Consider the following 13689-nt stretch of genomic DNA (forward strand, 5'->3'; position numbering starts at 1 on the left):
GAAGATTAATGATGAGTCTTTGGTATTGGATTACTCGTTCTCTTATGAAATCTGATAGGTTTTTAGAGTAGATATATTTTTCTTTTTTCTGGTTATTTCTTGTTTGGACAGGTTTGAATTTTACGTTTTGGAGTAGTTTTTAGAATTCGGAAATTATCTTGCTAGTGACTTCTCTCTTTCTCTCTATGTTTATAAAATATATCCATTTGTTTCCATTCAGTAGTTCCTTCACTATTTTTTTTCTTGTCGTTGTTTTATAATTGGTTCGTGCTGAGTGGCTGAGAAGATAAGTTGATCACCCTATTGTGTTTTTTTGGTGTTTTTTTCTGGTCAACGATATCATGGGTTGTTCTGTGATTTTCAATACGAATTCATCCTGAGCTCAACGCATGGACATTGGATATAGGGGACATGATTTGAGAGGTACGCTTCCGTTCCACACCTAAACAACAAGGTTGGAATTCAGAGGCTAGGGCCAAGTTTCATGATTTCAAAGAAATCATCATCACTTCTTACACTTCATACCGAACCTTTGATACGTGATCTACTCAACTAGAAATTGATCCATTGACTCTCGGTCAAGTCCTCACTGGAGCAATCCAACTTGCACAAATGGCCGGTTCAGGTGTCCCCATTAAATAAATCCACCAAAACTAAGATGCCTTGTAAATCAAAAGGCTCCAGAAACCTCACTTGCCTCCAAAGTCAAAGCCTAAGGGAAAACCTTGTAGCTCACAATTGAAGAAATACACAAATTATAAAAGCAAAACTAAATCTTCTCAAGACAAAGATGCAAAAGCTAGCAACAAGACTGCAATTCAATGGGAAGGAGGAAACTTTGATGTACTTACTGATCAATTGGCTTACAGATGAAAATAATGTTAGTAGATTGAGGATAACAAATCAGAAAAGAGAGCTGTGATGGAAGACATGTAGAGGTACTTGATTAAGAATGGAATTGTCCCTTGCACTGCAAACATTGAACAGCTTCCACATGTGGAAAACTGGTTCTTGATGGAGAACCAAGGCTATATTTTCCACCAGGTGGATTCCATATGGAAACCATATGTTCTTTCCCAATCACAGGCCAAGCAGACATCCCTGAGCTACTTAGGGTTAGGGTTAAGGGCACTCAAACAGATAAATCACCTCCAAATTTTACTGTAGACTTCTTTACCAGATGACATTTGTTTCTACATAGAATATCTGTGGTTCAATTTAGCCAAGTCTAAAGTGTTTCAATGGACCTGTAGTCCTGGTAACAAACTATCAAAAACTAGGGTACAAGTAACCTAGTATCTGCACTCCCCCCATTTGTTCCTTCCCACAAAATTCAGATGCTACAATTTGACCATGTTGTAGCAATCTTCAGCAAGTCACATGTATATTGAATTTATAATGACACAAAGGTCTTGGCATTTTAGTCTCTGCACTCCCTTATAAATATTGGTTTCTCACTCCCCCTTTTTTGTTCTCAGGGTGTGAATGTCAATTAGCAAGGTCAGTGAGCAAGGTATCAACATGGAGCAAGTAATAATTAACTTGGTACAGGTTCATTACATATGGTTGACATATGTAATGCAGTGATTTGACAATGAAGGTGCATATCCTAGGAACCTGGTATCTGCACTCCACCTTATTTTCTGTGCGCACAACATGAATTTCAATAAGCGGTGGTATTGGCGAGGTAACCACATGAAGCACACCATGAATAAATTGTTACACATCAATTACATATGATTTACATATGTAATATGGTGTTTTGACAAAACAAGTCTGAATTAACTTGGTACAGGTTCATTACATATGATTGGCATATGTAATGCAGTGCTTTGACAATGAAGGTGCATATCCTAGGAACCTGGTATCTGCACTCCACCTTATTTTCTGTGCGCACAACATGAATTTCAATAAGCGGTGGTATTGGCAAGGTATCCACATGAAACACACCATGAATAAATTGTTACACATCAATTACATATGATTTACATATGTAATATGGTGTTTTGACAAAACAAGTCTGAATTAACTTGGTACAGGTTCATTACATATGATTGGCATATGTAATGCAGTGCTTTGACAATGAATGTGCATATCCTAGGAACCTGGTATCTGCACTCCACCTTATTTTCTGTGCGCACAACATGAATTTCAATAAGCGGTGGTATTGGCAAGGTATCCACATGAAACACACCATGAATAAATTGTTACACATCAATTACATATGATTGACATATGTAATATGGTGTTTTGACAAAACAAGTCATAATTAACTTGGTACAGGCTCATTACATATGATTGGCATATGTAATGCAGTGCTTTGACAATGAATGTGCATATCCTAGGAACCTGGTATCTGCACTCCACCTTATTTTCTGTGCGCACAACATGAATTTCAATAAGCGGTGGTATTGGCAAGGTATCCACATGAAACACACCATGAATAAATTGTTACACATCAATTACATATGATGTACATATGTAATGTGGCACCTTAAACCAGCAAAAGAAAATGAAAGAATACATAGGTCTGTGTGGATCCCAGCAAACTGGTATTTGCACTCCCTCCTTTTTTGCTCCCACAGTATTGATGCCATACGCAAAGGTTACTGTGCCCTGTATCAACATGAAACAATCAAGAGATAATTTGATACAAGTTCATTACATATGATTCATACGTAATGTGGCTCTTCAAGTCCTACAATAGTAATCAAAGGAAGAAAATAACAGAATACATTCAGGTCTGTGTGGATCACAGGAAAGTGGTATCTGCACTCCCTATTTTCTTTATTCCCAGAGGATTAAGCAAGGCATCAACGTGGAACATTTACAAATAACTTGCTACCAGCTGATTACATATGATTTACATATGTAATGTGGCACTTTGCCAATAGTGACCAAAGGCAGAAATCAAAAGAATAACTGAATATGAAGCAATATCATAGAAATAAATACCTTGTGTGCTGTACATGTATGTAAATCAAAAATTACATGTGTTTCATTGTATGTAAGTATGGTTTACATGTTCTTGTGTAACTTCTCATTACTACATGTAATGATTTGATTACATGTAGGTTTTTAACATTCAATGAGTTGTTACATTTGTGAGGAAGGTGATATCCCATTGAGCTGGCTTATTCCCTGTCTGATGATTGAGATGCCCCAATGTGAATAAAGTGTGGCAGAATTGGGAAATTCCCTCATGTTCAATTTTACTACACAAATTACAAATCTTCAAAATGATACATCAACAATTTTGACTTCTGCACTCTCTAGTTTATCCCCTTCAAATCCAATCAGTAACTCTACAACATTGCTCCAAGAACATCCCCACCTGGCTTCCTGCGCTTACACATCATCTCTTGCAAAATCTGATGCATCCTGACTTCATTCAAGTCTGTGCAGAGCCCAGCAACCTGGCGTCTGCACTCCCCTTTTATCTGTCTCACAACATTCAGATGGCACTTTGTTAATAAAATGTGCCACTTTAACATATTTCTCTATACAATATCATTTTCAAAGTAGCACATATCTTGTACTGACACATCATCTTGTGATTGATGCTTTCTGACCTCATTAAGCTAGGTGAGTGTACATCTTGTTTTTCTGACACCACCACATCCAGCAGCCCCCTCTGAATTGCATGTGGAACTCTTAGGACAGTCACTTATATATTCAATTCTATATTTTCACACAATAATCTACAAAGTAATGCATTTTAAAACATTGTTTGCTTTCTACAATCCCTAGTCTTTCCCTTATTTCTTCACCATCTTCAACTATTTGGAGTCTGGATCATCACAAGAACAAGCCCAACGGCTTATGTACTGGTAGATATCTTTATCAATGATAGCTACTGAGCTATTTCAGGTCTGCGAGGTTACCAGAAACAGAGAGATCTGGTATTTGCACCCCTCTATTACTTTCATGGCTCCTAATATTGAGATGTTAAAACTGTTTCACTCAATTTTGGAACTCTTAGAAAAGTTACTTCCAATTATTTCTTTACCAAAAGAAACTTTCAAGATATTGTCAAAACTAGAGTGTAGGAAACATAAAGGGGCCAATATTTACAGTCAGGTCAACCTTCAATTGACACTACCCTCTCATTTCTTATTGTGTAGAAGAATGTCTTCTGAAACTGAAGTCTTGCCAGAACAATGCAGCACGAGTTTATCAGCCAAAAGATCAGATGTACTTTTTATTGGGATAGGTTTGGGATCCCTCATAATTACTGAAAAGAAAGCAGTTCCCGTGGTGCGGCAAAATCTTGCAGCCAATGTGTATAATGACGGCAGGGATGATGAGAACATGTCACAAATAGAAATCTTTTTCTCTGTGAGAGCAAGGGAGGATTTGTTGACGGAGACTGGGGCAGAGATTGTCAAAGAAGTATGATGAGCCCTTTTATACCTTCCTGTATCATTAACAAAAGCCCTAGCGGTGCAGTGATACAAGAGCAATACTCTTCTTATCAAGAAGATAGTGTATCTCTCCTTTTTCATATATTATCCAAGCACAGCTGGCAACAACTTCACTAAGGCGTGTCAAGTATGGTCTACTCCAGTTTTCAAGTCGCAGGTGAGCTTGAAGGTCTGGTTCTCCCACCCGGGAAAAAGGATTTGGCATTCCTGCGGAAAGAGGTTTGTAGTACCGTACCAACAGCCAGGTTTCGTCCACAGGAGAATTTTCATGGCCAGGAATTCGTCGATGAGAGAATATTTTGGTGATTTTGCCGAATAAAGTGGCTCCATTCGTTTGAGAAACAACATGGACCACAGTGTTTTTTGGGCTCTTCTTGTGGGTTTGGTAATGAACGTTATTATGTTTGACTCCTGTCTTGAAATGCGCTTGAGAAGAAACAGGTGAGTACTTTATCCTGTCCTCGGCAGACATCCTACACCATGTGCTGGAAGATTTCCATTGCCAATCATTGGCCTGCGTTGCATTCAGGCGCAAGACCAATTGATCTAAGACGTCGTCATCAAGCGGCTGAGAATTATAGATATCAGAAGACTTTGGCTGAAAATCCTGGGGCTCAAATATGCTGTGTAGTTGACTGGCATAAGGTCTCAAGGATTCCGGAAGTTTAGTCTCGTCTCGCAGTAAGGCCGCTAGATTTCCCATTCGACAAAAGCTTTTGACAAAGGTGATCTCCATCTCACCTATAAGATCATGGTGTTAGTATACCTTAAGATGAGGGGGCAGAAGACAGATGGAATGAGGATTGAAAGTGTGACTTACCAAGCCTATTGTTGTGAGTTGCCTTAAGGATTGCACCCATCAACCTCTCAAAGGGATATGACCACCAAGCTCTAACAGGTCCAAATTTCTCAAGACAATCGGCAAGGTGGATAGCCATGTGATGGTTTTGTACCAAGGCGCAGTGAGGAAAAAGCTTCAGACATCCCTTGAGGTACGTGTGGAGATGCACTCGATATTTTTGAATACAATCAGAGGTCATTGATCGCTTGAGGGCTAGATTGGTGAGGCATACTAAGTGAGAGAAATTGTGCAGCAGAGCTGCATTTGACTGGTTTGAGCCGGTCCAAATGACAGTCAAAATGAGAGGGAGCTGAACTGTGACTAGAGTTCGCCATTCATCAGCTTTTAATTTTCCATGACCTTGGCTACCAAGCTGCTTGATTGGTCAAGAAATCCAGCTTGGGACGTGGACTCTATGCAAGAACTGATTTATCAACTGGACCATATTCATATCAAATACCACCTCAGACTTAGGCAGATGAGAGTAGCTTCCATCCCAACCGTAGAATTGATTATCAAGTGGATCAAACTGATCATCTCCTGAAGACGTATCCTCTCCTAACTGGGCATTGGCCATAGATACTCCTATTTCTTCTCCTGGCTCCTCACGAGTACCATGACTTGAATGTTTTCGAATGCGCCTCTTAGAATTTGCAACCAAATCACGAATTTGAATGGCGGTCATGGGTTTTGGGGGTGGACTATTCAAGACATCTTCAGACATAGACCAAAACCTTGTGACATGGCGAGCTAATAGTCCTAGAATTATGTTATGCATTAAGTCTATGACATGATAGTCTGTAACCCTCCAGTAGTCTAACTCTAGGATAACTGAATAACGAACATCATGTTCTTTGAAGATTTTTTGACGTTCATCAGCGGTATTTGCATCACGAGCAGCAGTGGCCCAGGTCCTGTGTTCCTCGGACGTCCTCGGGATCCAGGTGCTTTGATCAATGTTGTTAATTTCTGATTTTGGGAGATAGCATAATGAGCAGAAAGCCTCCGCGCTGTGACCTGCTAGGCCAAGAGATCGACGGCACGCGGGTAAGTCGGCGATGAATGTCAACAAAGCAGCTCGAATGAGGCGACCATTAGGGTAGGAAGGTGTTCTTGAGAGGAAAACACCTTTATGCCAAAGCTCTTTGAGATCAGAGATAACGGGTCCCAGAATCCAGTTGGATTGTTCAAGCGAGGGTTCTCTAGGTCCAGGAGCTATTGCCGCAAGATATAGATTTTCAGGCAGGAATCGGATGGCATAGGGTAATGTTAAGCACACCATGATTATAAAGGTATCTGATGCCCGATGGCCTTTGCTCTTGTTACCAAAAGGATTGATTCCGTCTGTGAACATTCCAAAAATTAAATTCCCAGTCTTTGAACTGAATTGTACACCGTCTTCTCCACAGAACTCCTTCCAAATTTTGGATTGATGAATATCCTGAACAGCCTCTCTTTCATCAAAAGGTTGAATTGAGTTGGGAAGTGATTTGTCAAGCTCTTCTTCCATTGAGGGTCGACAGACAAGCCGAGCAATCCATGTAATCAAGTCCTGAACCGCGTATTTCCGGATAGGTTGTTGGTTCCTTTGAAAGAGAGGTGCCAAGCAGACCTTTGAGCCATGCTGTGGCGGTCCCGTAGTCTTGATGGATAGTTCAGGTTGATTATTTTGGTACAAAAGGTCTAGGGATCCCGGCACCTGATCATCCAGATGAGAGCATACTGGGGAGGTGTGTTCTAGAGGATAAAGCGCAAAGCAATCTGGACAACATGTGTAATAATCCAAAGAAGGTTCAATATTCAACCATCTCATCACAGTCTGAATTTTTTTTGGCAGTCGCTGCAATGCCAGCTGTGATGTATAATCCAGTGGCTGGAGTAAACCTTCAAGACTAGATTCTGAGGATTTGATGTGAATTTCTAAGCTATTTCTTTGTGCTTGTAAAAGCCATGACGAGTTGTAGAGAGAAGTGTGATCGAAAATTGACATGCATGAAGCAATGAGACAAGCATGGATGACTGATGGGTTTTCCCCGTTGAGAGTATGTTGCATGAAATGACCTGCAAGTATTGGGCAAAAGAAGGGAATAAGTCAATTGAAAATGGAAATAATCAGAAAGCTCAAAGATTACTTACTGGGATCAAAAGTAGTGATCTCCAGGTCGGGATCTAGTACATCATCCGTCTGAATCTCCAACTGAACACCCATTCGACTGGTGGGGGATGATTCAAGAGGCTCTCTCAGATCAGGCTGAGTTCCCAGTAGTGAATTGGAGTCGTTTTCTTCGGTCGAAGGATTTGAGAGACCAGATTTGTCTGAGACTGAATCATCAAGGAAATTGTCGAGTGATTCTAAAATTCGTAACCTTTGATCATTCAACTGGTGAGACTGATGAACAACAGGTGAAACTTGCAATCCTGGAACTTGAATGCCGTTGAAAACGTGAGTGAGCTTGCTACATCTAGAGCAGAGGCAAACATAAGAGCGGATTGTGTTCGACGGCAACATAATGAAAGATTCATCCACTTTGAGAGTATCTCTTGACGTGCACTGGAGAAGTCTATCTCTACAAAAGGTGGGAATCAGGAGCTGGTATCCGGTATCCGTTGTTGAACGTCTTTTTATTCTTACACATATCTCTCAACTTCACTTGTCGAGTTTTAACGTATGTAAAAATACTAACTTGTTAGAGTTGTCCCTTATGAAATAGAGGGTGACACCTTCACAACGTCAAACAGAACTCTTTTGTGAACATTTATGAAATATTATCATTGTTTGAAAATGACTCAGTTCTTATAGAGCTATCATTTAGGCAAACACTCCCGTCTCACTTCACACAGTTTGAAATCCTCACATTTCGGACAATACGGTTTGTTCAATTCAGAAATCTGGGTAAGGAAGGAATCAGTATATTAATCTATTATCATGCAAGACACAGAATATCACATCAAACAAAGGGCCAGAAGCGGAACATGGAAATCTAGGTTTAATATCACAAAGGTGCTGGTAAAACATTTTTGGATATCATGTCTCTCACTGTTGTCAAGATTGACTTATTGATGATCTTGATATCTAACTTTTCCCAGGCTTCGAGGCTATTATAGTAATCTTTAGAGATGCAATCTTTATGAATCTCCTGGGGAGGTCCTAGTCTGCTAATTGGGTTATTGTGACTTCGGCTTCGCACTCTGTGGGGGTTCCCGGACAGTAGCTTGATGGAGTTGTCCCGGAGTCTTGCCTTGTCTATAGATTGAAAGACAGAATCCAATGCAGAGCTTCTCCATTGTAAGATACGGACCTTACAATGCTTGAGACCCTGCTCATCCTCATAATCAGTCTCGTCGTCACTACAGCAGTCCTGGATGACTTTTGAAAGAGGCCATAAGGATTTATGAGACATAACATAGGCAAGTCGACCCTCCCGGACCTAGATGACATAAAGAGAGAGTTCAGTAAGTCATAATCCCCAAATGCTGTACAAGGAAGGAGAGAAGGAGATTTACTCGATTAATGCGACTGTTCTGGAGTTTGCTCTTGTCTCGCGCTTGAAGTCTTTCTTGAGACCATTCACGCTGTTCACGGTAGCTATTCAAGAGCTTATAGTCAGTGTATTGATCAGATTCTGAGAAGCCACAAGTAAACTCACTTCCGGAACCATGTGCCTTTGACGTGGCTTACAATCAATCCCAAGACTTTTTTTGGCTCAAGGTCTTCTGAATGAACTCCCGTGTATTCGCCTGATTGAACTAGTTTAATTAGAATGACAGCAGCCATCCGAAAGAGGAAAATGTTACTGGTGGAAGCGAGGGGTCCTGAAAAATCGGGACGAAAGGACCCAACACGCAGGCGCTGCATAACACCCCACATGATTTGAAGCGCTTTGCTGCTAGCTTTCTCTCCGCCAGGACCGTCCGGATAGGGGAAACTTGGATCTCCTGATGATTGTATAGGAGGCTGAATCGCATCTGGAAGGTCTTCTGCTTTGTCAAGTAATTCCTCAATGGAAATATTTTGAATCCATTTTTGTTTTTCAGCGGGGCTGGATCCATCAGGAACAGTCTTCACATTCTTCTTCAGGCCGTATAGAGTCCTGATGAGGGTCTTGATCAAAGTCTATTGAAAGGATATGTCAGTAAGGAAAAGACTCATTTTAACTGAACATGCCTTGAAGTTGCACAGGAAAAAACTCACTCGTATCCGACCTGCTCTGGGAGTAACATTTTCATCAGAGCTTTCTGGTGAAGAGTTGGAAACGCCTCTCTTTCCTCGCGGAGCTGTAGAGGGGGTCTTGTTGATGTAGGTGTCTATCATGTTTGTTAGCACATCAATCTTCTTATCCATTCTCTCCATCTCTTTTGAATGACTCTTGTTCATTCTCTCGATCTGTTTAGAATGGTTAGTGACCAGACATTTCAAAAGAACAATGGCCTCTTTGAAATCCTCAACTCCAGCACTATTGTTGATTTCGGGTAAATCATGTTGAGATTGTCTGTCCAGATTTGCATCATCATCAAAATCCTTTGCTGCGCCTCTGCCACTTGCAGAAAAGTTCTCCCCAAATAAATCACCCGCCTCCCACTCGTCTTCTACTTCCTCCACATTGTCAATATTTTCTTTTGAATAAGTCTGTTGAAGTATGTTGTAGGATCCTGTGGAGTTCTCGCCGTCCTCTTCGTCTTCCGGTTTATGTTCTTGATTGACAGCACGACCTTTACCTTTCCACCTCTTCCGGACTCCCCCACATGTCAACTCCGGTTCGCCCTCCTCAATTGAATTCAAGAAAGAATCTTGAAGACTAGATTGTCTTGTTTGAATTGGGGATTCTCGGAAGTTTGAAGTTTCGTGCAGATCAGGAGTATCTTCGCTGGAATCAGGACTCAGTGAAATAGGAGCCACTTTCCTTTTGGTCCTTTGCGGAGTTTGGGTTGTCTCGTCAGAAGATGATGGAGGAAGGTGGTTCAGACTTTTGGTGTGACAATTCATGGACTTCCATCGGCTTTGGGCCAACGTTTTTTGATTTGCTTTTGGTCGAGGATGAGCATCTGACAACTTGATTATTGGTGTTGATGCAATTGATCCCTCCTCGTTACTCTCATTGTCACTCGAAGGAAGATAATCATCGCTGGTTTCTTCGTTTTCATCGCTGGAGCCTCCCAAATCAGAGAATGCATTGGACCGTGTTTTTTTCTCAGGATGGATGACAGGCGAGGCAGGACGGGTGCGTCGACGCTGGGAGACTCGCAAGCCAAAACGATTAGCAGGAGCGGCCGAGATTCGCTTGGGAAGACGATTGGAACCCGGAGGTGCTCCCTTTCCTGTGAATTTTATATAAAATGTGAGGGTCTTACAAAGTGTGGAGTCTTTCAAAGATGCGATTTTTCAAACACTCACCTTTACTCTTTCCAACCTCTTGTAAATCTGTGCTTTGCTGTTCCTCAATCCTGATCTCTTCGGCATCTGCCACTGATTTGTCAATATCATTGTGGTCGTCTTCTTCACATTCTGGAATCACAAGTTCCTTGCCTGACAGGGATTTCAAATTTGATCAAATACATTCGTCAGCCCTAAAAAAAATACTGATGTTAGTGTATTTAACCAGAGACCTACTGTATAACTCGGATTTTAACAGCTGATCTTTGGCTCTTCGAGACACGGTTTTGACCTTCTTGACCTTCTCCGAGGTCCTGCGGCTCTGAACTCTGGGCTGGGGATGAGATCGGGGATTCCCGCGTGATTTTGTGTCTGAATAAACTGTTGGTATCGACTCCCCCTCTTCTGGAATTGTCAAAACCGCCTGCAAGGCGGACAATCGGGCGGAAATCCTGCGTGCTCTTACAGGTCCCGTAGATGGGTTTTTTAAAACACCATTCTCCAGTTCAGGAATCAGATGACTCGAAGCAGAGCTTGTGGAAGCCACCGGACCTAAGTGTACAGAGGAGGTAAGCAATTTGCAATTTGAACTGCAGATATGGAGATAATTTCCTACTTTTTGGTCCATTTGTGGGGGAGAAGGAAAACAAATGAGCCTCCGGAGGAAGGACTATGCCTTTTTCAACTCGAATTTCTGTCTCCTCCGCAGGATCCTGATCAAAATACACGGTTCTGCTATATCTGGTCGACTGAATTCTGGCCCTTTCTTGTTCGTCGTACGGAGTAGAGTCTTTGCTTTGTTTCCGAGCTTTCGAACTTTCAAAGACATGTTTCTTGTATAATTTGGAGAGATGACTGTCGCCGACTTTACCTCCCTCAATATCAAAGCCTGCTTCTGATAAAGATGCCTTCATGTCCTTCTCATTGGGTCTATCTCTAGGATGGTGGTGGCTTGTAGTGCCTGAAATCGCATTCCACAAATCAGTTTCAATGTAGATAATAGCATAAAAACAGACCTTACCCCTTGAAACCTCACCAAATTTGGTGTCTTCGAGCTTTCGCTTGGACCCAACCGATTTATTCTGGCGCATGTTGATTACAGGAGAAAAATATTGATCTTGATAGTTGATGAGCAAAGATGGAAGTAGAGAGAGAATATATGTTTAATGGTCAAGAAGTCTAGCGTGTTTAAATAAATAAGTGAGCTTCAATCAATGAAGTGATGATAACCAAAAGAAGATGAGATACAAAGAGAAAAGCAGATGTAGTTGAATAGGGATACTTTGCAAAGGAAGAGTCTCTGACTCGCGCAATATTTGTGCTTTAGATTAGTGAAATGAGGAAGAGGAATATAAATCAGAGAGCAATACTTAAAGAAGCTTGATCAAACAAAAGGTGAGGGAGGCGGTAGCAAATAGAGAAAAGCGTTTTATGGAGATTGTTCAAAGCCTGACTGGTCTCACAGTTACTCATCGCGCCGAACCAATAGGAGACTGAGCGAAATCAGCTTTGCAGCATGTTGAGCGCTGAGGCTGATATCTCTGATGGAAGAGACATCAAGAAAACTCTTTCATTAGTAGGGTGAACGTCTCCTCTCATGACTTACTGAACTTGGATCAAAGGGAATTTGACAAAGAAATAAGTTACATGAGGCTGGATTTCCTTCTCATCTTGAGCGCTGAGCTAGCTTGAAAGGAGTTCAGCTCAATAACTTCTCTGAATCTGGCATTGTAAGAAGCTCAAGCTCAACATGTTTCCTTCCAACTCGCATCGGCAGGGGGAGGAGATCGAAGAACACAAGGTTTTTGGAAGAGCAGGGAAGATCGAACTGATTGACTGGCAGTGGTTGTGCGTCGACTGCTCTTGCGGTCTGTGGGGGGCACCGGCCAGTAGCATGGTCTCGGGTACTGGCTCTAGGGCCACGGTACTTCACTCAGGCTCAAGAAAGTCTGTTTTTATCACGGAACTCCGTTGACTGCTGTGCCTCTCAACCGGATTGTTGACAAATCACGTCACAAGTTGGGTTCGGGCTTATTGAGCTCAACCATAAAAGTGTATAAAAGTTGGACCATATGATCATTCTGTACAACTAAGGATTATGAATGAGGTTAAAAAAAGTTTTCTTGAATCAATTCCATTCCCTGCTTCAAACAGAATCTGGCGCCTTGTGCAGTTCGCGAGGAGCGTTATAGGCTTCTTCCATATACTCCGTGCCTAAGAGATTGCGGAGGACTCGTTCATGTCCACTGATGCGGATCTGGTTCAAGTGTAAGGTGCTATTCAAGTCGGATGTTTCGACTGACAAATATTGACATTCGGCTTTGAGCACTTTCAAGTCTCTGAGGGCTATATCCAATTGAAACAGAAAACACTTCGTTGTTAGCGTTGAAAGAATCTACAGAGCCACTGATAATAACCTCAGTTTAAAAAACCCACCACTATCAAGCTGCGACTGAAGATGGTTAACCTGCTTCTCCAAAGTATCAACTAATTTGCAAGGTAAGCTTACATCCTTTGGTCGGAAGGCTGGAGATCCAGAAAAAGCAAGAGCTTACCTTTTGACTCTGAGGGAATCGGCACCAGAAATCCGTCTACGCCACTCTGGTCTATAAAAGAATCCTGTGGTTTGCTCGTATTGTCTGGAATAAAAGCCAAGGGAGAATTCAACATCGGGGTATCAGGCAAGGAAATGGTAGACTGACCAGTGTGATCATCGGCGTCTTTTGATGGCACATCGTCAAAGGACATAAACTCCATACTGCCAATTCTTGAAGGGATCTGCAGGGGTTGGTCTATGTAACAGTCTTTGAAGAAGTAAATGGATATGTATATAAAGGAAAATGCGAGGGAATGGTAGACTGACCAGTGTGATCATCAGCGTCATTTGCTGGCACGGCGTCAAAGTTTATGAACTCCATACTGCCAATTCTTGAAGGGATCTGCAGGGGTTGGTCTATGTCACAGTCTTTGAAGGAGGAAATGGATATATATATAAAACAGCTCCAAAAATTGATTGAGTGAAATGCGGCCTGTAAAGAAGCTTCAGCACTTGA

At 41.7% G+C, this 13689-nt stretch overlaps 3 protein-coding genes across 3 annotated transcripts; all 3 read right to left on the bottom strand.

The window, feature by feature from the left end:
• Window positions 1-4437: 4437 nt before the first annotated feature.
• MELLADRAFT_106515 (uncharacterized protein) lies at window positions 4438-7774 on the bottom strand (the record flags this gene model as incomplete). The annotated part of the gene is made up of 4 exons (XM_007410085.1): window positions 4438-5165; window positions 5767-5908; window positions 6878-7326; window positions 7402-7774. 4 exons carry the CDS (start codon window positions 7772-7774, stop codon window positions 4438-4440), a joined length of 1692 nt encoding a protein of 563 aa, XP_007410147.1.
• Window positions 7775-8258: 484 nt separating this feature from the next.
• On the bottom strand, window positions 8259-11727 carry MELLADRAFT_106516 (uncharacterized protein; the record flags this gene model as incomplete). The annotated part of the gene is made up of 7 exons (XM_007410084.1): window positions 8259-8693; window positions 8770-8851; window positions 8913-9379; window positions 9458-10581; window positions 10658-10789; window positions 10874-11188; window positions 11253-11727. 7 exons carry the CDS (start codon window positions 11725-11727, stop codon window positions 8259-8261), a joined length of 3030 nt encoding a protein of 1009 aa, XP_007410146.1.
• A 1055-nt stretch (window positions 11728-12782) lies between these two features.
• Window positions 12783-13554, bottom strand: MELLADRAFT_63191 (uncharacterized protein; the record flags this gene model as incomplete). Its single annotated transcript, XM_007410083.1, has 4 exons — window positions 12783-12982; window positions 13073-13162; window positions 13192-13428; window positions 13500-13554. The coding sequence occupies 4 exons, from the start codon at window positions 13552-13554 to the stop codon at window positions 12783-12785; spliced, it is 582 nt and encodes a 193-aa protein (XP_007410145.1).
• Between the last annotated feature and the right edge of the window lie 135 nt (window positions 13555-13689).

This window comes from Melampsora larici-populina (genome assembly GCF_000204055.1).
Source record: "Melampsora larici-populina 98AG31 unplaced genomic scaffold MELLAscaffold_18, whole genome shotgun sequence".
Lineage (NCBI taxonomy): Eukaryota > Fungi > Basidiomycota > Pucciniomycetes > Pucciniales > Melampsoraceae > Melampsora > Melampsora laricis-populina.